At 36.1% G+C, this 26,913-nt stretch overlaps 1 protein-coding gene across 10 annotated transcripts in view; it reads right to left on the reverse strand.

Moving 5' to 3' along the window:
• Epha5 (EPH receptor A5) overlaps positions 1-26,913 on the reverse strand; it is a 347,746-nt gene that overhangs the window by 269,271 nt on the left and 51,562 nt on the right. For all 10 annotated transcript variants that reach the window (XM_052735293.1, XM_052735292.1, XM_052735289.1 and 7 more), the window contains exon 3: positions 2,304-2,967. In XM_052735293.1, coding sequence (XP_052591253.1) covers positions 2,304-2,967 — 664 coding nt within the window. The remainder of the gene's footprint in view (positions 1-2,303; positions 2,968-26,913) is intronic.

Raw genomic sequence — 26,913 nt, forward strand, 5'->3', positions numbered from 1 at the left:
TCCACTTACTCCCTAAAATATTGTTAGTAATCAGTCAAGTAGATTGTTGTTTTAAACTGGCAACAATTTTAAGACATTATTAGTAAACTGCATATTTGTAATATTCTATATAGTAATTTAATTGATGTTTCTACCATACAATTACGTATGACCTCATCATAAACTAATGCAACTGTTCATAAACAAAAGACAAGGTATTAGTTAGACCTGTCACATAAATAAGATCAAATGAGCTATGATTTACTTTCCCAACAAACTTAGAAACACTTGACAACATTCTTAGTGTGTGTGTGTGTGTGTGTGTGTGTGTGTGTGTGTGTGTGTGTGTGTGTATGTGTATGTGTGTGTGTATTTGTCTGTGCATGTGAGTATGTGTATCAAGAATAGTTTCTATTAAAAACAGCTATAGAATTACCTATAAATAATATTATAAAGGTCCTAAAATAGGAGATGTTTTCAGAAAAGGAAACTTTATTGCATGAAAGAGTTTTTGAGAAAATTAATAAACCAGCTTAGTTATGATTACCAGGTCTAGTCGGAACATTTCTGTGTCCCGGCCTGACAGCAATTGGGACAAGTCTCTCCCACTCACATTCCCCAAATAATTTTCCTTGGTTATTATAAAAGATAAATTAGATTTGAAACTTTAGACTCACAAATATAGGATAGATAGAATATTTTCTTTAATTTTGCCAAATACAAATAGACTAAATATTGTAACTGTAATTCTTGATTGATAACTGTTCTATTATATGTAATTTTACTATGCTAAAGTTAAAATCTTCCTTTTTGATTAGATAGAAAAGGGGAGATACTGTGGGATGTTCTGTATGCTGTGAATATGTGTTGCACTGATTGGTTGATAAATAAAATGCTGATTGGCCAGTAGCCAGGCAGGAAGTATAGGCAGGATAAGCAGACAATGATAATTCTTGGAAGAGGAAGGCTAAGTAGGAGATGCTAGCCCACCATCCAGGGAGCAGCATGTGATGACACACAGGTAAAGCCACAGAACACATGGCAACATATAGATTAACAGAAATGGCTGAGTTTAAGTGTAAGAGCTAGTCAGTAGGAATCCTGAGCTAATGGCCAAGCAGTTTTAATTAATATAAGCCTCTGTGTGTTTACTTGAGTCTGAGCAGCTGCGGACTGGGTGGGACACAGGAAAACTTTCAGCTACAACGAGGTAAATGATGCAGTTTTTTCTCCCTAGATCTGTGATCAATCTAAAGTCAAGATTGAGCAAGATAGATTGTTTTGTACATATACAAGGGACTTAAGAAATAACACTTATGAATCTACAAGAAGTGATTGAGGGTCTGCATAGCATTATGCTCTCCCCTCGGACAATACACACAAACCTCTTGTTATCTACTTAAAATTAAGAAATCATGTACAAAACAATTTGAAACCCATAAGAGCACACATTTTCAAAGGGGAAAATGTCTTTCCTTATACACTGTTCTCCACTTTGGCATAAAGTACTATCCTGTTTCAAAAACCCATTGATAAATAGCCAAGACTAAAAGGACAACTTACCATACTCTGGGCAAAGTGAGAGCATTTTCAAATGAATGAAGAAGCATGCATGATCAAGTTTCAATTTAAAAGAAAAATTAAAACAGAAAAAAAATCTCCAAGTGCAAATTGCTTTGAAATGACCTTTCTGTAGTGGCTCTGTCTCCAAACAGCTATTTTCATGGGGCACTGCTTATTATGCATTTAAAATTGATCTATAAATTTTGAAAAGCAAGCATATAATTGCAACCATATGTAAACAATGTAGTAAGCTAAGTCCTGCGAGATGACAAATGTTTTTCTGAGAAGTTCATGTCGCTGAACTTATTTTCAAGGAATTTTTAAATGGAAGTTAAAAGCTTGCCAAGACAAGTCTCCTCTAAGATTTTTTGCATTTGAATTCTGTACGGCAAAACAAAGATAGAAATAACTTCATGACAGAATACCACAGCCGTAGACAGACATCAACCCTACAGTGGATGGTAGCAGGCCATTGGTTGTGCCATTCACAATAAAACTTCTGTGAATGATGTGAATATAAAACATGATAGTGAAAATCACACACTCCCTGAGCATTAACTATGTATACCCAGTAAAGCAGTGCATTAAAACTTTCATCATTGCTTCAAAATTTTGAGATTCAGAGAAGAAAAAAAAAATTGAAGAGAAATAATCTCCATAAATTAACAAAATAAAAGGTCACTTGTAACCACTGAGGGAAATACAAATACAGGATCCAAGAGAAGCACAAAGCCCTCACAAATCCACAGGAAAAGGCTTACCTTGACAGGTGCCATTTTTCTCTTCATATCCAGCCTTGCACATGCATTTCCCGATGGGAACCAGCCACTCCCCTTCAGCACTGCAGTGCATTTTGGGAGGATCGTCTGTCACAGAATGGTTGACACAGGAGCCTGACACCTCTAACAGCTGTGAAGAATCAGCTCCAGTGATGGTGTCAGGGAAGATAGCCAAGTGTCTTACCACCGAAGGACATTTTTTATAGTATACACGCACAGAAACCAGAGCAATGCAAGCACCGACGTCTTGGAAAGCGAGATAAAATCCCTTTTTACTCAGAGGCCCGACATCTCTGACCTCTGTGTTCAGCTTCATGACACGGTCTCCAAGATCAAGTTCTGTGAAGCTCTCATCAGCAGCAATGGTATCAATCTTGATGTACTGGTTCTCTTTAACATTTCTCCCGTTCTCATCATCCGACTCAAAATAATACATGTTGAATGTCTCCTTACAAGTGCCGAGTCCTCCAGGAAGGCTGTTGCAATCCCTTAGCGTAAATTTCAGCTCAATAAAGATTCTGGAAGCACCTTCATTGGAGATCCAACTGGTCAACAGCCAATTATTCTGATTCTGTTCCATGACTCTGCATACTTGGTAGGTGTGGATAGGCGCATAGTTTTCATCAACTTCTCCAATCTCTTCCCACTGTACAAGACAAAATAGAGGGATGTGAAAAAACTGGAAACTCAAAAAGGAAAAAGGAAAATCACATTCACCAAAAAACCAAACAAACCATAAAACCTAATATACATGCCTCATACATATCATAAAATAAGTCATATAAAAAGTTTTGCCAGAAGAGAGTCACAAAAACGTTTTGATTTTCTGAATTTCATGTTAGGGATTCAATCTGAGGTCTCATACACACTAAGCGTATACTCTTGCACAAAGCTACAATCTACACCCCCATTTGTTATGTACATCATTGGATTAACCCAAAGATGGAAAAATGTGAATGAAATGCTGTAGCAGGAATCTTAAAAGTTCTTATTAATAAAATCAAACCTGAGCCAGGTATTGGGGTGAACTGGAAGATCAGAGAGACAGAACAAGCCACAGCTAACCTCACCTGGCCAATTTCTCAGCTGATCTTGTTTCCTCAGGCTGGAAGCCTCTGTGTCCTCATATCCAAATGGCTTTCAGCTGAACTGTGCTGCTCAAAACCTAAAAGCTTAACCATCCAAATGCTTGACCAGCCAAATGCTTCTAGTTTCTGGTCCTCACGCCTTATATACCTTTCTGCTTTCTACCATCACTCCCTGGGACTAAAGGCTCACTTTCTGGGATTAAAGACGTGTGTCACCATGCCTGGCTGTATCCTTGAACAGATGGATTTCTGCCTCTGGAATGCTAGGATTAAAGGTGTGAGTGCCACCATTTTCTAGCCTTTGTATCTAGTGGCTGTTCTGTCTCTGACCCCAGATAAGTTTATTAGGGTGCAAAATATTTTGGGGAACACAATACCACCACAAAATGCCCCAAATGGGAAAAAATAGTTTTAGAATAAAAATTTTAAAAAGAGATTCATATTTCCTCAAAGAAGAAGGAAAATAGGTTAGATGGAAAAAAGATAAGTCTCTAAATAAGATTAAAACTATGGTATAGATAGTGTCTATAAGTTCTATGTGTTAAAAGTTTGATCCCAGCCCACAGAACTGTTTGGAAGCTATTGGCACAGTGAACAATTATGGGTCTAACTAGGGAACAACAATATGATGTTGACAAGGGTACACAGCAACAAAGTGACTACTACTGACATATTGATATACCCGTAGATGAGTACACCACTCAACCCTTATCAGAGAAGCTTCTTCTTGCAGTAGATGACAATTAACACAGAGACCCACAAAGGGACAATGTGCAGAGATGGAAAGATTGTAGAGCATCTACTAAACAGACTTTTGTTTGTTTGTTTTGTATGTTTTTGTTTATCTTTATCAAACCCTTTCCCTCAAGGCTATGCAGAATAGGAGACAGAAAGATTGTAAGAGCCAGAGGGAATGGATGACTCCAAAGAAACGATGTCTTCCATACACAATAGGACTGATGCACATATGAATTTACAAAGAACTGTGACAGCACACAAGACCTGCACAGGTTCAAAGCAGACAAAATCCCAGCACTGAGAAGGGGAAGTGGACACCAAGATTCACCCCTAGCCAAGAAGCTATTCACAACACTGCCTGCTAGGAAAGGGAAAATCTGTTTTCTCCAATGGAGTCTCCCATTCCAAGGGTAGGCCCCATGCCCAGATATAATTGACCACTCCATATTTTTAGGGGGGTGCCTTTTTTGTTTCCTTTTGTTTCGGTATTTTTGTCTTATTTTGTTTTGTTGGTTTTGATTGCTGATTACAGATTTTTTTTTTTTTTTGAGAGGGAGAAAGGTCATTAAAAAGGTTAGGAGAGAGATCAGAAGGAACTGGGACGAGTTGGGGGAGAGGAAAGAATATGCTCAAAATATATTTTATGAAAAAAATTAAATAAAAAGAAAATAAAACACTTGAGGCCTTGAGAGAGATCATGAATCCATTTCACAGGTTGCTTCAAAGGGAATGAGAGGGTCTAGTCCTTTCTTTTCCTCTTTCTGTTGTATTCTGGTCAGGTAAGCAGTTTTCTCTGCCACATACCCTTGCCAGCACTGCTGGTCAATCCCAGGGCTAGGAGTAGTGGGGCCCGATTGATCAAAAACCAAGTCCGTTAAAACTTCAAACTAAGATTTAACTTTTCTTTCTATGACTTAATTACAGCAGGTATTTGTTGTAGGAGTTTAAAGATAACAAGGTAAGTAAAGTTTAACTGGAAAATTACATATATATATAATATATAAAAACATAAAACAGTATAATTATAAAAAAGAAAATAAGAACAGAGAACAGAAAGGACACAAAAGAAAGATATTACATTTGAGAACATAGTCATTTTTTAATATTGTCATGTTGTAAACGACACATCAGTGTAATAAAATTTGGAAGGAAATCTATTAACTCAAAATTAATAATAGATATTTAATCCTTTATATTGATTCTGAAACATAACTCAGACAACGAGGAGTTATGAATCATTTAGTCCCACTAAAATACTCCCATTTTGAGAATATCAACATATCAAATTCCAGAACAACACAATTATAGACATTCATTTTTAACACATTAGTTGAATTTAAGAAATTTTGTAAGCTTGTACAGACTCTACTTGAACATAACTCTATATAATTAAGTGTTTTAATCCTAGAAATACAGCCAGCAATGAATATTACTGAATTTCAATAAATGAAGAATATATAGCTTCAGATATCAGATATTATACATAACACTCAGAGAAATTAATTTCGGCGGATGTGAAATTAAAGAGAGCATTGTTTGTTCTTTCTGTTCAGTTAGCAAGAATGTAGCAAATGTGGAGTCAAATAGACAGAAAAATACCTTACACTTCAGACAGCCCACCTAAAACCTCTAGCTGCCATCAGACAGACACGTGTAGAAGGTGCGAGATAAAACTGCTGAGTGACAAATTCACAAGAGCAACAGAGGAACATCATGATAAAAACTTTTACACTTATATGTCATTACAGGACTAAGTTTTTTCGTCCTGTATCATTTCTTCTCTCTTTAAAATGTTTCAACTTTGCTTAGCCACTGATTTTATAGCAGCTATTTTGTCCTTCTACCTGTATTATATTATATTATTATATTAATTATATATTCCTATATTATAAATCATCTCTTCACATCATAGTCAATAGTTAAAGTAAAAGAACTAAAAATAAAAAAGTTTAAAAAAATCCATTTACCATAATAGGTATGTTTTATATTAGTAAAGGGGAATATCAAATTGGTAAAAGAAAACTAAAAGTACTACTGCTTAAATACTCATCTTACTTCATGATAATCTTTCAAACAAAGCACAACTAGATTTTTAATCATTAGCCTTCAAATACTTGTAGAAGACTTGTGTCTCCATCATATATTGATATAAGGTCCAGGAGGCTCCAAGATCAGAAACCAAGGCAGTCACAGCCCTTTAGAGGGAAGAACAAATACTAAGAGTGAAAGCCTAGCAGCATTTGACAGGGCAGCTACATACTTCCAGCTTCAGGTGCCAATTTCAAAACATGTGTGTGAATGTCTTGCTGCTCTGAGTTGTTTTAGTTAATGGGAAGAAAATATTTAGAATCTGTTCTAGTACAATTTTACTTATTTATACTTTTCAAGAATAAAACTGGAGGTTCACAATATATGTTTCATGAATAAAGAGAAAAACTTAAAACATTTTGACGGAAAAGATTATCGACAGGGACTATAGAGATTTCCCATGACTGTCCTTGGTTAAACAAACACTTTCAACAACGAGAAAAAAAATTTCATTTATTTTTGATTATCTGAAATAATAGCTTTAATTCTTTGGCAGTTTTGTTCCTCCTGGCATAGAGAAATGATCTTTCTGTTCTGAGAAAAAAATATATAATGGAGAAATAAAACAAATAAAATAATGATGAAAATATCCATCAAGAATTCAGGAAAGGAGTAGGTAAATTTCCAGTTTCTTTTACAAAAGTCATATCAAGGAGATTGTAGCAATTTAATGAAAGTTATGAAAAATAGTATCTGTTCAGGTTTTTTTTGGGGGGTAACCTATGACTGTGGTTGACAATGTCTATATATGCTATTTTTTGATTGTTCCCAGGGACGAATGTGTGAATTTTGGAAGGGGGGCCCACTCAACTGTAGTAAGGTGGACACACGTCTGCCTTTGTCAGTCAGGGCAATTCAGTTCCTCAGGGTCCATACTCTAAGAGTATGTTCTTCTCTGTAGCGTTTTCCTGCTTATTCCCTATGTGTTTGCCTTAAAATTTAAGTTCTGGTTGAACAGATAGCTTAGGTTGACATGACATTCTCTTCCACATGTTTATGTTTTGTTTTGTTTTTTTGGTTTTATATATACATACATACATACATACATACATATAAAACTTTCCTCTGGCTTGGAAAACTCCTGCGAAGTTGTATTCTTCATTCACACATCCTCAGGCCTCCCATGTCACCCACACTCACGAGGAAACTGAGTCACTGATTAATATGTATGGAACAGACTGGTTTTTTTTCCCCTCCCTAACTGTAAGAATGATTTTCTTCGATCTGCTCTCACTGCCCTTTTAAGTTTCTTGCCTGGAGAGTCAGCTATCTCCTTCTGCTTCAACATGACTCTCATTTCCCATCCACCAGCGCATGTATTACGTCTTTTTCCTTTAATACTTGAAAATACTCAGGACACAGAGTTCAGGCTCTAATCTTCCTTTAGATTGTGCTCCCAACTCCATACTAAGAAGCATTGTGGGAATGGAGTTGATTCTGACCTTTACGTTATCAGAGGTAACAGATCATCAAGTTCTGTTTTCGTTATTTTATTTCTATTTATCTTTTTTCTGCATCAAGGAATTAATCAATTGAGATCAAGGAACAATGATAAGAAACTCCACAGTCAACTTCTGAATAAAGATGCTTGACTGCCATTGTTCAGAGGGAAATTGTGCCTGGCAATTCAGTTTTAGTCCCAAATATTCTGATATCTTAAGGTATAAACAGGAATGCAGTCACTGGAACAAGAGCTCTGTAAACTGAATTGAGAACCGAAGCTATCTACTGTGATCAGTTAAAAATACTAATGTCCAGTTCAAAAAAAAATTACAGGAAGGACCTAAAGATCTGATGTTCCAACCATTTCGGAAATAAAATACTTGAAGAGCAAAAACAAGAAAGGACATTTTCAAGCACAGTGTCCATCAGACCAACTTGCCTGTCTAGATCTATCTCAGACGTCTGGTATCTCTGTCCTTTATCTAAGGATTCCCATGAGGGATTCCTCAGTTCACTGCACCACTTACTACATCATTCTGTTGGAATCATATTGTTAATTTTAGCCATCATGTACTCATAATAAACCCTTTCTGTGTACAATATTATTAAGAAACAAGTATGTTAGAGTTGGCCACGGCCATCCTAGTGTTTATGCAATCTCAGACTCTATATTGAAAAAAATTAATGTCAAACATTGCCCTCTAAAATCCAGAATGATATCAATCATATACCACTCCTTAATCCAGAAACTCTACTAATTAGAAATAACTCATTATGGGCACAACACTGACTATGTAATTTGTGATCCGGTAAAAACAAAAATAAATTTTCTTTCCTATAAATTGTCCAAATTTTACAGATTCAAATTAGAAATTTTATAAATTTAGAATATTTGTGAACAAACATGTTTTAATTTTTTTAACATTTATCGTGTGTGTGTGTGTGTGTGTGTGTGTGTGTGTATGCACTCATGAATTTGCATGCCACATTATGTGTGTGGATGCAGAGGATAAATTTCAGGAGTCAGTTCTCTCCTTCCACCATGTAGAGTCTTGGGATAAAGTATAGATCAACAGTCTTGATGCAGGGACTTTTATTATTCAGCGATCTTGCCAGTCTAACACTAGTAATTTTTATTAAAATTTGAAATATTTAGTGATATTTTAATACCACAGTTATTCACATAATTTTATGATTAGTCTGCTGAATTATGTTTTCCTAACATCACATTTTCTCAATTGCGACTCATTGCTTACTTGAGGTCCTTTATTCGTAATGCCCTGTTTTGAAAGTATTCAGTTTTTATTTTGCATTCACTAGCCTTGTGGACAATTTTAGACAAACTGAACTCACGATATTCCATGTGACAAAGTAGAACTGTACATTATGTCATATCTGAGTGAAAGTATATTAGCTCAATTTTGGTGATTTTTTTCTGACAAAGAAAATTAAAAATCTGACAAAGAATCAGTTTCCTTCAGGGTTGCTTTCATATGACAGAGAACATTCTAGAAAGGCCACATTACAATGAAAGTAATTCTATGAACAGGACAGAATGCCTTCTAGACACCTGGAACAAAATAATGCTTTGCTTCAAGCTTTATTCAGTAATAGGTAGATGTCGTTTACTGCATTCAGGATATAAGTTCTGGCCTATGTGTGGTATGCTTTGTTTGCTTTATTAACAGAAGCAGCATCTGAACCACGGCTTTAAGGTTTTGAAAAAGACTGATATCTACTACATGATCTCAGAACATGTGATAAAAACAGTATGAGTGGGTATTAAAATCTCGAATCATGTAATTTTCCCTTTTAACCACTGAATCTCAACTATGCTTCTACATGATCTAAAAATTCATTACATTTTAACTATAACTACTGGAAAATTTCTGCTTAAAAAAAGAGTATTTTTTTAACTAGACATGTCAAACTTGCAACAAAATGTTTTATCTGTTTCCCTAATTAATATGTAGTTTGTTGTAATGATGTATGTCTTCATGCATAAGACATTTTCTCTTATGTATACATATATACATATATAAATGTACATATACATGAATATACATATGTATGTATATATATATATATATTTAGATATATATCCTGTTTACCTAAAGTGAATAAAATTAGGTCAAATAGTTTTAAAATTTGACATGAATAAATTAGTTCTTGCGGGTGATAAAAATAACTAGAATTTTATCCATTTTCTAATAATATAAGAAACAAATATACTGTACTCCTCCTCCACAGGCTCAAAGTTCACTGTGGAAGAGAAAGAAAATAGAGGATAGGAGCCAGAGTAGAGGAATGTCTGCTAGGAAAGTGTCTTCTGGACACAGCAGGACACCTGAACATACGATTATACAGCATTCATGACAGCATGCACAAGACCTGTGGAAGCCCAAGAAGAAAAAAATCCCAGCATGGAAATGGAGTCCCCACAAATTCCCACCACTAGCAGTGGAGCTGTTGGCAATTGTTAGATTCTGGGACATTATGGGTGGTTTTTCCCTAAGAATGTAGACCTTGATACATCAATGACAATCTAGTGAAAGATAAACAAATACAAGAATATCTGGGCAGCACAAATTGGCCTTGATGTGGGGGAAAGAGCAAAGATAGGTGAGAACGGCCGAGGGTGGGAACTCGGAAGAGTTCAGGAGGCATGGTGAATGCAATTGAAACTTGTATGAAATTCTCAAGGAATTAATAAAATATTTTGAAATATCCTTTTCTTTCTTGTTAGATGTACAACTGAGTTCATTTGTCTGCATGTTCATGAAGAACTCTCTTGGGACCAAAGACATTCAACCCAAAACATTTACCCTGAGAATGATTTAGAAAAATTGTAGAAGGATGAACAACTAAAACTACAATTATGATTCATTGTAGAAAAGTGTGTGTCTTAGGGTTACTATTTCTGTGATATAATACCACAACCAAAAGCAAGTTGGGTTGGAAAGAGTTATTTGGCTTCCATTTCCATATCTCAGGCTACTATTGTAGAAAGCCAGGGCAGGAACTCAAACAGGGCAGGACATTGGAGGCAGGAGCTGATGCAGAGGCCATGGAGGGATGTTGCTTACTGGCTTGCTTCTATAGCTTGCTCAGTCTTCTTTCTTATAGAACCTAGGATCATGAACCTGGGGCAGGAGGTGGGGGGGGTAGTAGTGACATACCCACAGTGAGCTTAACTCTCCTCTATTATCTATCAATCGATGATCTACAACACGATACATCGAGGCATTTTCTCAAATGATGTTCCCTCCTCTCTGATGACTCTAGCTTATGTCACATTGACATAAAACTACCCACACAGTGAGGTATCAGACTACTATGATTTTTTTTCTGTATACTTGTTGCTTCTTAAATCTGTTACAACTGATAACAAGCTATTTCTCAGGGGAAAAAGTGCTACAAAAGACCAGTGCTTGCTGAGTAAAAAATCTCAGTCTCAAGTTAGTCAGCATTTTAAGTGGCTTGCCAAATGTTCAAACTACAAAGAGTCAAAAAAGAGTAATCTTTGTCTTTCATCATCATCCTTTGAAAAACATTGCAATTCCAAAATAATTCTGGTATGTACAGAGCTATTGATGCTTACATACTAGAGAAAGAAAATAGATGCAACCCCATTTTTGATCCATTCCCCACAATCAATTTTATGTAGAGCACAATCATTGAGAATACAACCACTCTGTTTTGTAGATAAGCAAAAACACAAGCCATAAGTAAATCATGCTAATAACTGCCAAATTATCTAAGTTCTTAACTCTGATTTTAACCAGTGCCTTTGGTTTTATGAGGGCCATTTTATTTATTTTGTTCCTCTAGATTTATTCATTTTATATGTATGTGTTTTTCCTGCATATATATGTGTGTGTGTGCGTGTGCATGCATGTGTGTGTGTGCACGCACATGGGCACCATGTGCACCCCTGGTATCAACAGAGGTCAGAAGAGACTATGAAACTGAAGCTACAAAAGGCTGTGAATCACTATGTGTGTTCTGAAAATCAAACCTAGGTCTTCTGCAAGAAGAACAAGATTTCTTAATTGCTGAACCATCACTTCAACCCTAATGGTTAAAATTTTAGTGAATAAAATAGGGTCACCTGAGGTAATTTTCATCAATGAAAGAGGAAACATTTTATTTTTTAGAAAACCAGATATTTTATTATTTCATAAAATTATAAATGTGTGAGTGTTAATGATAGAATTATAGCCCCAACAAATTCAGTTTTCCAATTTTTGGCAATTCACTAAGCAAAAGAAACATCTTTGGTTATGTAAAAACTCCAAGGGAAAAAGATTTACAAATAAAACACATAACAAATTTGTGTCTCACAAAATCAATCTTTCCAATAGTTATAGTGCTTTGGTAAGATAATTGTGATAAAATGTTCAAAGTCTAACAAAAAAAGAAACCTTCAATCCAAATCTTTTTTTTTTCTTCAGTAATATTTTAGTGGTAAAAAAAAAGTCTTTCATCAAGTAAAATTTGAGTTGCTTGAAACATCTTTGAAATTCATGAGTGTAAGGTAATAATATTGTTAGAAATGACTCAATATTTTGTGTATGAAATTAAATTGAAGTTGATTATTTTACTGCTTATGGACTAATACAGATAGTTATGATCTCAAATTTAATTCATGATATAAAGAAAATCGCTTGAGAAATAAATTTAGCCTTTCAAGTTTATATGAGAATTTTCATAGGGAAACTCATAAGTGTTTGACTATCTATATAAACAATAAGTGTGAATGTCAAAGGAGCAATTCTTCCTTCCTTTTTCTCTCCTTTAATGTTTCAGCTAGCAATTATTCTTAAGTTATTTATTATTTATTATCTAAGTTGAAAAAACTGATTTATAAACCCAAAAGCCCCTCAGGAAAGACTTGTGACAGAAAATAGATATAAGTAGAAACTTTTATATATTTCGGGACTAAAGATAATATTCAGTAGTAGCATGCTTGATTGCCTAGCATGTGTGAGTCCCTAGGGCCCTGAAAGAAAAAAAAAATTCCACAAAGAAAAAATAATGGCACAAGGACGTTTTGATCAAGAAGTCTTTTCTTAATGAAATTATATGATGAATATAACGTAAAATATAAAATTAAAAACTAAACATCAAATATAAAATTATTCAACTTTAAAGAGAAGTATTAATTAGTTTTATGTTTTATGCAATAGTAAAATATTTCATGAACATTTTAATATTGAAAACCTGGCATTTATTCTTGAAAAAAATCTTATCAATTAAAACTAGTTATATTATATCAACTTGCCAATAATAATTTTAGAAAACAGCATGAGCTAAATGAATAGGAATATGTGAAATTAGCAAATTAATAAACTGAATAAGATCTAAAATGATCTCATCAACATCCTATTAAAAAGCCACCAATTACCTATGGTGCATATTATGAAATTTTTCAGTAACTTTGTGCCATGAGTTATAATTTCATAAGTAGCAGCTTATGTCAAATAGGGTTATAAAACACTGACTTAATTCACTGTAATAATGCAGCCATGTATGAGGACATCTTCAAACAGAAGCTTCAAAGCATATATTTTCTATTGGAATATGCCAAGAGACAGTCAAACACTTGTCATCATGCAAAACAAATTAGTTCTTGTTGTACTATCATAAAAGCTTATATAACACTGTGTTCATATTTATTTTCATATCATGTCTCTGATCTCATTTATATATGTGTTTAAATTAGAAACACACGTATATTGCTGGTGTAATTGTAAACTACTGCAGCCACTGTGTATGGAAGCACCTCAAAAAACTAAACATGCACTACTGTATGAATTAGTTTTTCCAATCCTGGAAATGTAACCAAAGTAATCTAACACACCATACTATGAAGAGTATTTCTCACCCATGTTTACTGTGACATTACTTAATACAGGAAAGTTGTTCAGCCAAAATAGATATTCCTCACCAAATGAATTAATAAAGGAAATACAACAGAGATATATAATAAAATTTTATTCCGAAATAAAGAATAGTATGGTGACATTTGCAGGAAAATGGATGGAACTGAAGACAGGTATGTTCAATGAAATAAAGCAGGCTCGGAAAGACAAATACAGCATGTTTCCTCTAACATGCAGGATATAGACATGTCTGTGTGTGAGAGAGAGAGACAGAGACAGAGAAGTAGGAAAACTAGGAGCTAGGAACTAGGAAAGGGAGTGAAAGGTCTAGAGGGATAGAGTACTGTAACACAGGTGAGACGAATGCAGAAGGATTGACTACTTGTGAAGTGGGGCAAGCCAGCGAGAAGTGGAGAGGGAGCAAGGGGTAAGGCAGCAGGAGGGAAGGAGGCATAAGGTAGAATCAGATGCATGGAAATACCAAAGTGAAGCAGGGACTTTGTACGAAGGCAAAAAAAAAGTGATGGAATACGCATTTATTTTGGAGATTTTATAGTCTCAAAAGCATTGGGCAGGGTAGGGGGGCGGTGACTGGGAGCAGAGGAGAGATACTGTGGCCAGGATGTAAAGTAAATAAATAAGTAAATTTATTTTTAAACAAGTGGAAAAAAAAAAAGCATCTTCGTTTCTCAAGACTTCATAGGAACACTTGTACACAAGCACTAACGTAACTACTGTGAAGTGTTGCTCTATGATGATCCATGTAAGGGCAGAGGGAATATTAGTAACATCTACATGTGTACATTCTCAGTAGCATGTGAAATTCAAAAGTGACACAATTATATCCATTAATCTAAATGCTATCATATCATAGACAACTGTAAATTCTTTAGAGAAACTTCCTTTTCAAAGCAATATGAAAGTTCCAGTAAATGAAAAAGAAAAAAAAAATGACTATACTTATGATTCAGTTTAATAAAATAGATTAACTTTGGTGTGCTTACTGTTTCAGACAAAATAAATACAATTATCTTATTGCTATCTTGCCAACAACAACAAAAACAAAAAAGATTTCAGTAAGCCACTTGCAACTATGGATATTGCATTCAGTTTATGAAATATATCTGAAAATATGGGTGCTGTGCCTGCCCACTGCTCTTGGTTCTGTCCTCATTTTTCACTAGATAACATTACACTTTGTGGTCCAGGTCGTGACAACAGCAGCCATAAATCAATTCCATATTTCACATTAATCATGTTCTTGTAATCAGTGGCTATTCAACACAAATTTCCATCTCATCTTTTGTTGGGAAACAACCACATTAAGGCTGTGAGCTTATTCACATTTAAGTGATTATAGAGCCATAACAGAGACTCAGTCCCTCATCCCCGGGCCACAGAAGGATTAATGAAATCCTTAGAAATAGAGGCTTTCTACTGTCAGAGGGTTGTACAGTCAGCAACTGCACATCCATAGGGACAGCATTATTTTCAGAATTTCAATGCTTTTACGCTTGAGATAAAAGAAGATAAAGGATAGCTGTAGGTCCATTGCAAATCTCATTTTCTGTATGTATTTATCATGTTTGTTTCTGGCCAAAACAACAACAACAACAAAACACACACACACACACACACCCTCCTAAGTGAGGAAAAAGTGACTGGTTAACCAAAAGCCTGCACATGCAAGTATATGTATAATGATGATTCCAAATCTTGGTGGTGTTTATGTGTTTTTCCTTTTCATGTGTCTGCATATACACTGTGTGTCTATGCTTGCTGGCCCACGTGGGGTACATGTGTGTGCAGGTGCACCTCTCTCAGTCTCTCTGTGGCTGTGTCACTGTTGTGTGTGTGTGTGTGTGTGTCAGGGAGAGAGAGAGAGAGAGAGAGAGAGAGAGAGAGAGAGAGAGTATTTAGGGCTGCCAGGAATCATCCTTGATTGCTGTACCACCTTATTATTTGAGGCATGATCTCTTAATTAAACTCAGAGCTTGCCTACATGGCTCATTTTACTCCTCAGCTGCTTTGGGGATCGCCTGTCTAAACCTTCCAAGGCTAGAATTGCAGGCTGGACTCTGCCCTCCCAGCATTTGCTGAGTTCTGGAAACCCAATGCAAGTCCCTGCGCTTGCGCAGAAAGAACTTCACCTGCTGAGCCATTCTAAAGTCCATTGCTTATAATTTCATAACTTACATAATTGAAAGAAACACATGAAAAAGTAACCGAAGGAAAATAGCTCATCAGATACATGAAAACATGATAACACACTGATGCCTCAGCAGAAGACCTGGGAGTCCTCAGAGAGTTGAATGATATATCTAAAGGGCTGAATAGTGAAATGAATCAATGAATAACACCATATCTTGCAAAAAAAAAAAAAGTTTGTAAAGGTGACTCAAAACCCATCAGTGAAGATTAGTAAATCAATTAGTAAATAAGGACAAGAACAGTGGGGGTTACAAAGATTATACAGATGGGGGAGACCAAAATGAGCCATCTTAGAAATAAGACCAAAATGCTTTCACCCTAAAATTAAGGCCTAAGATTTCTCCTTCTAGGAATAGGCCAATAGTTACTGAAACAAGTCAGTCCAGATTCCAGAAACCAGGAAGTGTAAAAGTACAGAGTCACAAGATAGTCACGAGGTAGTGACTGCTGGACTATAGAATGTCCCAACCCTGGTTTCCAGGGTAACTGACCATAAAAATGTCCCCACCTGAGGGCAGCCAATGAGCAATGGTGGCGGGCAACCACTCCCTTAGAAGTAAGATTAAGCTATGATTTCTAGAAAGCCCCTAGAAATGAGCCAATCAGAATTGTTCCCATACTAGCACCCCTAAACGATGTAACCTTGTGATTTTTCCCTTTAAAAACTGAGCTTGCAGACAGGCGGGCACTTCCTCCAGCCTCCACTGCATTGGATGTATTGGACGAAGTCCCTGCCTAGGCTTGTATATCCAGAATTAAATCTTGCTTTTGCATTCGATATGCTCATCTTTGGTGGTCTCTCTGGGGGTTACGATCTGGGCATAACAATGGAAAATAAGTACAAAATAGATTCTAATGTCACCAGACATCAGATAAACTCATATTGTTCTGATATACCAAAAATTACTCATATTCGTAGTGCTGTAATTGGATCTAGGACATCAAACATGTCAGACAAAGGCTCTGTCACTTAACTTTACCTTCATCCCAGAAAAAAATAAAGTTTCAAAATCACTGATCTATGTGGTGAGCCACAAGAATATATCATAGAGATTCAGCTGTGTATTAATGCTATACTTTGACCGGCCAAGGGTCTGTCAAAAGGCAAGCCATTTATTATGAATATTTGGTGTTATCCAGCTTTTAATATTTCAGCTGTCTTCTGCTATGAAATTCTTTCATGTCCAAATATTCCCAGACCATTTGGCAAGCAGTTCAGCTCCTCAGACCTGCTGAACTTCTAGGTAACTAACTCCCCTGCTGAGTCTAGGAGACAAGCTGGCTGGAGACACATAGCTTTGTTTCTTGTGCAAATGAAGCTCAGACCATCCCCTTGCCTTGAGGCCTCCTGGCTCTCCAGAGCAATTGACTGAGAACAAAAGATGTTTTTACATATCAAGGTGGAAGGTAGGGTGGAACAACATTCCTGAGGAGGCAGAGAACCTTGGGGCCAGGGGAAGAAGGAACAGGCTTTTTCTGTAGAAGCAACAGAAAGAACAGGAGAAGAGAACACAGAGGTTTTGTAGATGGTTAGGCAGAACTCTTGTAGAGTTCATCAGAGCCAGGAGTAGAGAGCAAGTAGAGAGAGAGGGCAAAGAAACAGAGGACAAAGATGAGGCTGGAAGCATAAGAGCCTAGTTGTTAGCAGAACTATGAGATGGCAGTAAAAGAAGGGACAAAGAGGAATTGAGTGTCAGGATGGAACTGAAGCTATGTAGACAGGATTTCATCCCAGGGAAATAAATAAAGTAGATGGACAAAGAGCTTGGTGTATCTAGATTTATTCCTGCCCTGAATGCCTGACAGAGCTGTAGCTGTAAAGACAGAATTCTGTCTTAGAGGAATTAAGTTTACAGACATAAGAGCATAGTGTACGTAGATTTTTTTTTTTCCCTCAGATATCCCATGCCAGACATAGTGTCTAATCCCTGGACTCTGGGCAATCTATAGATCTGCACTGCCCATGCATGCATCGGTAGCAGAAATGTAAGTGAGTGATTCCACTCAAGCAAATAAGGAGTTCTTTCATAGTTAAAACTGAAATTACTGCACATTGCAGAAATGGCATGTCTTTGTGCTGAGATGGCACAGAGAGTAAAAGCGCTTGCCCTACAAGTCTCAAAACCAGAGTTTGATGTCCAGAACCTGTGTAAAGCTGGAAGAGAGAGCTAACACCCCAATAGTATCCTCCCACCTTCTTGATCACGTGTATACAAGTTCATAAAAGCACACATGAACATTTATAACAACTTTCCTCACAACGGCCAAGACTAGTGTCAGCTTGAAAGACCTTTTGCCAGCAAACATTAAACAAAATTTAAGAAAAATGTACTCCACATCAACAAAACACAATGAGTTAATAACTATCAAGTAAATTATTCTCCAGAGAATTGCTCTTTTCTAATAACATAATTCTTTATTGATTCTTTGGGAATTTCACATCACATACCCTACTCCTACTTACCTCCCAGTCCTTCCATGTGTCTCTCATCTCTGCACCATATTCCCCAAAAGAAATGCCCCCAAAATTAACCAAAAACACAAACAAAACAAAACAACAACAACAAAATCATCTCTCTCTTCTCTTTGTCTTTCCTCTCTCCAACACCTCCTCATTTCTCCTAGTGGCATTGGGAGTTATAGTGTGTCACATATTTTACCATTTTTGTCCAATCAGCCCCAACCAAAATGAGGCATTGGTTTGGTTCAAGAGCTCTGGCCTCTGACACACCATCATCACTGGGCCCCCACCAAATCTCTTGGATATCCTGCTGTTGCCTGGAGTCATGGGGATCCTGCAGCTATCATTCCACAGGACCAGTCCCTTCAGGCACTCCAGCAGGTCATAGATGGGGTAGATGCTAGGGTGGGCCAATCCAAGGCCCAGGATGTGGGTCTTGTTAGCTGAGCTGGTCAGTCAGGCCACTGGGACCACCCCCCCTCAGGCTAGAGGCAGAGCCAGCTCTCCTAGGCCCATGCCTTTGGGGTCACTTCTCCTATACCCATGGTGAGGAGTGGGACCATCTGAAGGATGAGCTCTCCCATGAGGGGCAGGACCAGCTCTCCTGCTGCAGTGTCCAGCATGGGGCAGGGTCAGACATCACAGGGCCAGTTCAACAAAGCCCTCTGATTTCAACATGCATGGTTCCTATGGTCCTCTGTGGTAACATAGGCCATGGACATCAATACAGCCCCCAGCTGCAGTGGGACCGAGGACCCAGACATGGCTCTCAGCTGCAGCCGGGACCTGGATGGCACCATGGCTTCAGGTGGCAGTACAAGCCACTCAGCATGGTCCCAGCATCAATGTGGCTCTCAGACATGAACATATCCATAGGTGGTGGCCCAGAAACCCAGGCATCTTTGTGGACTTTGATGACAACATGGGTCATGGATTTCAACACAGACTCCTGCTGTGGTAGGACCATGGACCCAAACATGGCCCTAGGCAGCAGCCTGGGCCTGGATGTCACCCTGGTCCCAGGTGGCAAGCAGGCCACTAACATCAGCCTGTTCCTCACAGCCCTCACTTCTTCAGTTCTTTCTCTTTCCACAGCAAATTCCACTATTCTGTTTCTCTTTCCCATTTTTCCACCATATATTTGCTCATCATCTTGGGACCTATCTGCCCAGTTCCACAAGGCTGGCCTGTTGTTGTCTGTAACCTGACTGAGCAGAGTGGCACAAGGCTGACCTGTGGATGCCTTCAGTGAGTCTGGACTGTGAGCACTCAAGCTCTCCTATGGATGTTTTTCATCCACCTGAGCTAAGTAGCATTAGGCCAGGCCTGTGGATCTAGAGAATTATTCTGAGTGAAAGGTAATCCCTAAAACTTTCAGTACTATGAGATATAACTTATGAAATATTTTTCAAAGAACAGAAGTTGAAGGTGTAGAAAGTTTTCAGAATTAGAGAGGGAGCATGAAGTAGCAAGAAAGGCATGATGGCAGCCACACAAGGGCATCTTGTAAAATCACATACCTGCTACTATTTCTGTGTGATATCATAGCAGTTGCATATTTTTATAGGTTTGCTTATACACACAAAGCCAAACACATGCACACACACAAACACAACAAACACATCACAATACAAGAGAAGCAAAGCAAACATAAAATTTCAAGTCAAGTTTGTATGCTATTAATAGTGAATACAGGTATCATTGGAAGCAATATTTATCTAACTTCAGCAATTATACTGCAATTCTTCACACCATCATGTTTTCATTACACCACAAATTTCCTTATTTAGATTCCAATGTTATTTCAGTCACTCATATTTGATAACTCTTGTTTTCATGACACATGTAGTCATCCTACAAAACATTACATTTAGAGGGAAATGTTATGATTTTGTCTAATTGCTTAGGTTATGGTCAGTTAGTGAGATAACCTATTAAAATTGCTTAAATTCTGTTCACTCTGTGTACATATTTTTCTTCATATCTAATTTCTTTTCCATGATCAATTTGTATCCCTGATTGGTTTGTATTTTTTCATTCTGTGACAAAAAAAAAAAAAATTTCAAATCATCTCTCTCTTTCAAACATTTGGTACAAAAAGATAGGAGATTGAAAATATGTATAAGAGAATAGATAAAAGAACAGAGGGGTAAATGAATGAATGAATTTACCTAGAGTCATTTGCTTTACTCTTACGGCCCAGCTAGATGTTGTGCTGTGATCTAAGGCTGGGAAAGGAAATAACTTTTGAGTGACAGTCATTTTTTCTCACCTTTTTTCTAGAAGTAATTTAGTCAAAGAGCACTTGGCATATCAACTCTGAAATGTTGCCAGCTTTTTGCTCTATCCCCTATTTCTTTCCCTCTCAATAATAACCCTGGCCAGAAAACTAACAGAGAAATAAAGAGAAGGTTAAACTCAATCCTGTCACATGTCGTTAGGAGTTGGCAGCTCCAGGAATGGCTTTGTAGTGGAGAGAATTGAATCTCGTTGAAGAGTTCTACTTGAAGCACTATGAATTACATTTTATCTGTGTGTCCCCTGTTTCTAATTACCCCTGTGAAGTTACAGTTGGCAGAACCATGGAGATGTTTAAGGACTAAAAAATTTTTCTTAAATCATCAATTTTGTAATATTTCAAAACAAACGATTTGTATAAGTAAAATTGAGGTATATATTTCATGATATTGAAGCTTGCTCTAAACATATTAAAGTCATATAAGTGATATGTAAAATCTCTATCTTGTCACAAAGTAAAATATGACTATTCAGAATAAATGTAAACTTTAAAACCTTGGATAAATTCTCTCCCATTAATTCCAAACAAAGCCTGGTCCTTTATGGCCTCAGCTGGTACATGCCAGTTCACCAGGGACAAATGCTAAGTCAATATACTAAACATAAAATTATTAACATACTTAATTACTAGAAAAAGAAAAATGTGAAATACTTACTAGGAAATGTTTTAAAGAATGGAGAATTGTTTCATGAACAGAAATATTCATAACTAATTTTTGGTTTAAATTACACTTTATCAGTGCACTTTTTAATTCATTAACCATAATATGAACTTTAGAGATGACACTTTTAGTGTTACTAAGCAATGAATGCTACCATGGCAATCTTTCTTGAAGAAATTGCTTATGGCTCCAGACATTCTTACTGCAGACAGAATTAATTTTCGCAATGATTTTTGTAGGGAAGTAAATAGGCTACAAATGTGCTAACTTTTGCTTTTCTCATCGATGGTGAGAAACCAGACACTCAAATTCATTGGAAAGATGATTCTATTTATAATTCCGTTAACTCTCCACTTGAAATATTCCATTCATAATCACAGAGAGCAGATAAAGTGAAGGATCTGCCCTAGTTTCAGAACTTTGTCCCAAAGAGGATGCAAGGATACATTAATCACATTGACCTCCAGCCACACACTTGCATCAGTTCAGTCACAGCGACACAGTACACCCTAGGCACTTCAAAGTGTCTATTACAGACATTTTATGTTTTCTGTAACGGTAGAACTTTCTTTTCTATATTTGAGAAGCTGCAGTTTAGACTTTTACAAGTATTAGACACATACACTGACATACACACACACACACACACACACACACACACACACACACACGCACATGCGCATGCCCATATGCACATACATAAGAACATACATTTAAGTATTGTATTTTTTAGAACAAAGTACTAAAAGATAAGGTAAAGTATTTGATAATAAAATATAATTTATACTTTATTTAAAGCCATAACTGACAGCAAATAAGTAAAAAAGAAAACACTGCATATTATCATTAAATATTTGATATTAAACTTTAATTGGAACAATTCTGAAAGTGTTTTCACAATGAAAAATGAGTAATGACTAATTTTTTTCTCTTCAAACCAGTTTCAACCATTTTAACCTAAAATGCTGACAGAATTAAACATTCAGCAATAGATATTCTGAGTGAGTCTCATTAATATAAATAGGCCAGATATTCATGAGGATCTATGTGCAAAGAATTCTTATCCAAATTAATGGGGTCAAGCTTAAAAAAAAAACCTCTACCCCAGAAAATAGCAGCTTATAATTCTAAGTACAAAACTGTAATTGTTTTTCCTCTTCTTCTCCTTCTTCTTCTCCTCTTCCTCCTCCTTCTTCTTCTCCCTCTGCCTTTCTAAAAATACCTAGTTATTCTTATTTTCTTGACTTCTTCCAATCTAAACGCATCTTAACGTTGCAAACTTCTGCTAAGAAAGAAGATATTTTTCCCCATTTCATTTGGTCAGCTGGCAGCTGTATAAAGTAGTAAATGCAAGAAATTAAGTGTATTAAAAATCCCCAAACGAAGTCCTAGCATACAGGATGATGATAAGAATTAGCCTCCTTAAGAACCCAGTGAAAGTTGCTTGGGATGTCGGAGAACATACTGAACTTAGAAGATGGAAGTGTAGTCTTTATTTGGAAAAGCATGCCTCTGTGCAATTTTTTTCCCAAAAGAGTAGAAAGTGAGGCTTGAATATGACAGCAGGGCTCACATACGTACTTCCTCATCAATTATCATATATTCACAAGCTACTTTCTGAACTGAACAATCATTTATTCTGTGACCTATCAGAATCCATAAGTGAAATAAGTAGACTAGGTGTTAAGCTCAGGTTGTGAAAAATGACCTTATATTTGCTTCCAATGGAATCTGGATTGACTAACCATATTGGAGTGATGCACAGTGACTTAAAATAACACACAAGAAAGCAGCGGTGATGGCAGAAAGCACAGACTGAGATAAGTTGTCCAGTTTTTGATGTTTGTCTGTTATGAACAATCTAAAAGACATCAGAACACAGAAGGAGTAAGCATTGTTGTGGTGAGACTTGGCATAGAGCCAACAGCAGTGCCATGCACATGTTGAAAGTGAGAATCATATTAGCATGCATACTTAATTCCTTTAAGAGTAAGTGATACTCACTCAGCAAGAGAAAGTTGTTTTTCAATTTTAGGGCCTTTTTTCTCATTAGACTTGAATGACAGGAGGTTTAGCTGTCATCTATCAATTTACAATGTATATCATAATTGATAAAAGTTTTTACACTAAGCATTATTTTATGGAATTAATAAACAAAGTCATAAAATTAAAAAAAATTCTAAACTAAATTGAAGTCCAAGAAAATAAATTAACGAGAAATAGATGTCCAGTGTCCAGGGTCTAAGATATGAGTTCAAATGTGTGGTCAGTTCAAGGAAGTTTTTGCATCGGGTTTCTACCAAGTACAACTTAATTTCTTCTGGCAACTGATGATACTTTTCAATATATAAAACATGTTTCTGTGTGATATCCTGTATGTGGATGTGATTCCAAGTGTATCTGAGATGTGGAAATTCAAAGGGGATGTGTCCTCACCAAGAATATCACCACAGATCAAAGTCAAAGGAGAACCAACCAGAAGATTAATAAAAATTAGTAATAGTATATGACACAATGTCAATCCTCTGTGAAATGCTATAAGGAAAACATATTTTCTCTCTTATTACTCTATAAGATAAATATTTTAGGTGGTAAATCCCAAGGTTTGGATATTCTTGAAGTCAAAGGAGAACCAACAGTTCATTGGCTCAGCTTTGATGAGTCCTAAGAAGTATATTGAAAAGTCAGATGAGGGTCTGGAGGTTTAAGTTATTGTATTAAGCCCAACTTGCTCTAGGCATCATTACATTAGTCCTGTGCAATTGTAGTCTGTCCTGCTTATTTATTTTACAGAAAGGTAACTTTCTTCTATTTAGAACTAACTCCAAGAAATATTTGATTTGGTGTACTCTTCAAAGATGAACTGCATACTTATTATAATTTTTGATAAAATCTGCCAACTAGTTTCATGGTAGAAACACTGAATTGGTAATAGTGCAAAACATCATAGCGCTATACTTTTTAAAAGGAAAATACTTTATAAATAAATAAATAAATAAATAAATGTATATATCTATGTATGTATGTATATGTATATATTAGTTTGGTTACACACAGACCTATGTGTATTTGTCACTCTGTTCAAGAAAAAGGCAACGTGGACCCTGACAAGAAATCAAGTGATCTTATATGTAAATGAAGCCACAAATTTTACATCATCCCAAATGTCAGTCAGTAAACGATGCCAAAGTCTTCACCAACTCTTAAGGAAATAAGACATTTATAAGTACGTCATAAAACAGAATTTGTTTGATTTATTCTTTATTTGGGCAAGTTTATGCTAATATTTACTGATAGGATTATCTTTTTAATAAAACAATAACTATGAAAGACAGAAATATCTGACACTTTAATTCACTCAGAGCTTTGACTTTGAATTTGAATCATTGGTTCATGGACAATATATGTCTTCTAGCATTCTAGGAGGTTCTTACTGCCTGCTTATGTCTTGCCTGTGGGGAAATGGGGAATACATGATGGCTCCTACAATAGACTTGATTTAGTTTCTGAGGAAAATTGTGTAGAGTGTTTAAACTCTAAGCTTGAGGAGTTTTGATTACTGATAAGAGAGAGCATCATGACCTGCCATTTCACTCAGTATGTCTGAAAACTGTCAACTGGTATATTAATATTTAGCGTTAAAAGGAGATATTAATTACATGACAATCTTATCAATTGATTTAGATGACACAGTTTTAAGTATAGGGATCTTGAGAATAGTTAGCATTTCCATACGGCTGGTAAAGAAACTATGTACAACTTAGAGATCTTATCTCCTTGATAAACTCATTTGATAAGAACAGATGGGTTCCTAGACCACAGGTCTCAGAAAAGACTATCAGTCTATGTCACATGAAAAATAAAGCAAAAACAAACCTTTCCAATGAGAGTCACATCCGAAGCTATAATTGAAGATGTATAATATTTATGATTCCTTTCAATAATTTCAGGGATCAGTATCACATAGTTCTATAAATGAGGAAACATTTCTGTAGCTTGAGTTTTCCTGCCTGGCCCACAGTCAGGACAAATCTCTGTCACCCGCCAGTCCCACAGCAGCTCAGACCTGACCAAGTAAACACAGAGACTTATATTGGTTACAAACTGTATGGCTGTGGCAGGCTTCTTGCTAACTGTTCTTATAGCTTAAATTAATCCATTTCCATTAATCTATACCTTGCCACATGGCTCATGGCTTACCGGCATCTTCACATGCTGTTTGTCATCGTGGCGGCTGGCAGTGTCTCTCTGACTCAGCCTTCCACTTCCCAGCTTTATTCTCCTCTTTATCCCGCCTACACTTCCTGCCTAGCCAATGGTCAATCAGTGTTTTATTTATTAACCAATCAGCAACACATTTCCCTTTCAGCCTGAATGTTATATTAGTTACTTATTCTTCATTCAACAACTATATTGATTACCTACCACACTATAGAGACACAATATGAAAAGTAAAAAATAGCCTATTTTTAACATATGTCACAAGCTTTTTTGGTGAAGAATTGAAATATGTTTGTCCTAAGCCTCTGTGTAGATTGATATTTGGTCCAAAGTGCTCTTATGTCATCAGTTACCCTGTAGTGTTGTGTAAATATCATTGAAAATTAAGAGTCAATCTTGGGCCATCAATCCTTAGCCAACCATAGGAGCTAAATCTTCTGCAATCAGCCAGGCATTGAAATCAGACACAACATGATTTATAATCAAACTCTCTCTGACTGTACTCAATCAAGTAATTTTTGAGTGACACATTTTTCTCTGGCAACAGATATTGCCTACGTTTTCTGGAATTGAGCATTACGAACCATCATTGATTTGGACTGATGACCAGGTATGGGATTTTTTTTCCTTGCTAAAGTAAATATTAAATTTAGCTAGTCTTCAGTACTATTTTAACAAACAGAAGATTAATAAAAATTAGTAATAATATATAACACAATATCAATCCTCTGTGAAATGCTATAAGGAAAACATAATTTCTCTCTTATTACTCATTTATATTTTAGGTGGTAAGTCCCAGGGTTTGGATATTCTAGGTATATTCAAAATTGCCTCTTAATGGAAACTGGGTACAGAAACTTTGGCATAAGTAACATTATAAAGACTACCTGAGTGAAACAGTTCTTCCTCATGATAAAATGGTAATAGATTATATGTGCTTTTCCACTATAGGATAAAATCACATGAAAAGATATGGAGGCAGGATTATTTACTTAAATCTTACAGATAGATGAACCGAGGACTTTTTCAATGAAAAATTTTAACAGTGCTATGGCAAATAGTATAATCAATTATGGAAATGCAAAGTTTTATTTGATGAAATTAATAAATCTTAGGCATCATTGAGAAGACCCTAAACAATGTATTTGTGTATAAGATCACCAATTAATAACAAGTGCTCAAAAATAGTAAACACTCACTGTAATGTAGTTATATCCACATCTACTAGGAGACCTAAACAGAAATAGACTGACTTAGACATGTATGAAAGTGGAAGTATTTATAATTTCCAGGATATAATAAAATGTTTCTTGAGTTGTTTTAAATATAAAACTTTAGTCCCACTTTGAAAAGCTGTCACTTCCTGTGCAGTTACCATTGTTCAAGATCTTACACATCACTTGTCTTATAAACTCATTTAAGACTAAGGTTGAGACACATGAATGACAATGTAAGGATTGACTAATAGTGAAAAGCAGACTTTCTTTGCAATCATAT

Source organism: Peromyscus californicus, unplaced genomic scaffold (assembly GCF_007827085.1).
Source record: "Peromyscus californicus insignis strain IS unplaced genomic scaffold, ASM782708v3 Scaffold_13__1_contigs__length_99412109, whole genome shotgun sequence".
NCBI lineage: Eukaryota > Metazoa > Chordata > Mammalia > Rodentia > Cricetidae > Peromyscus > Peromyscus californicus.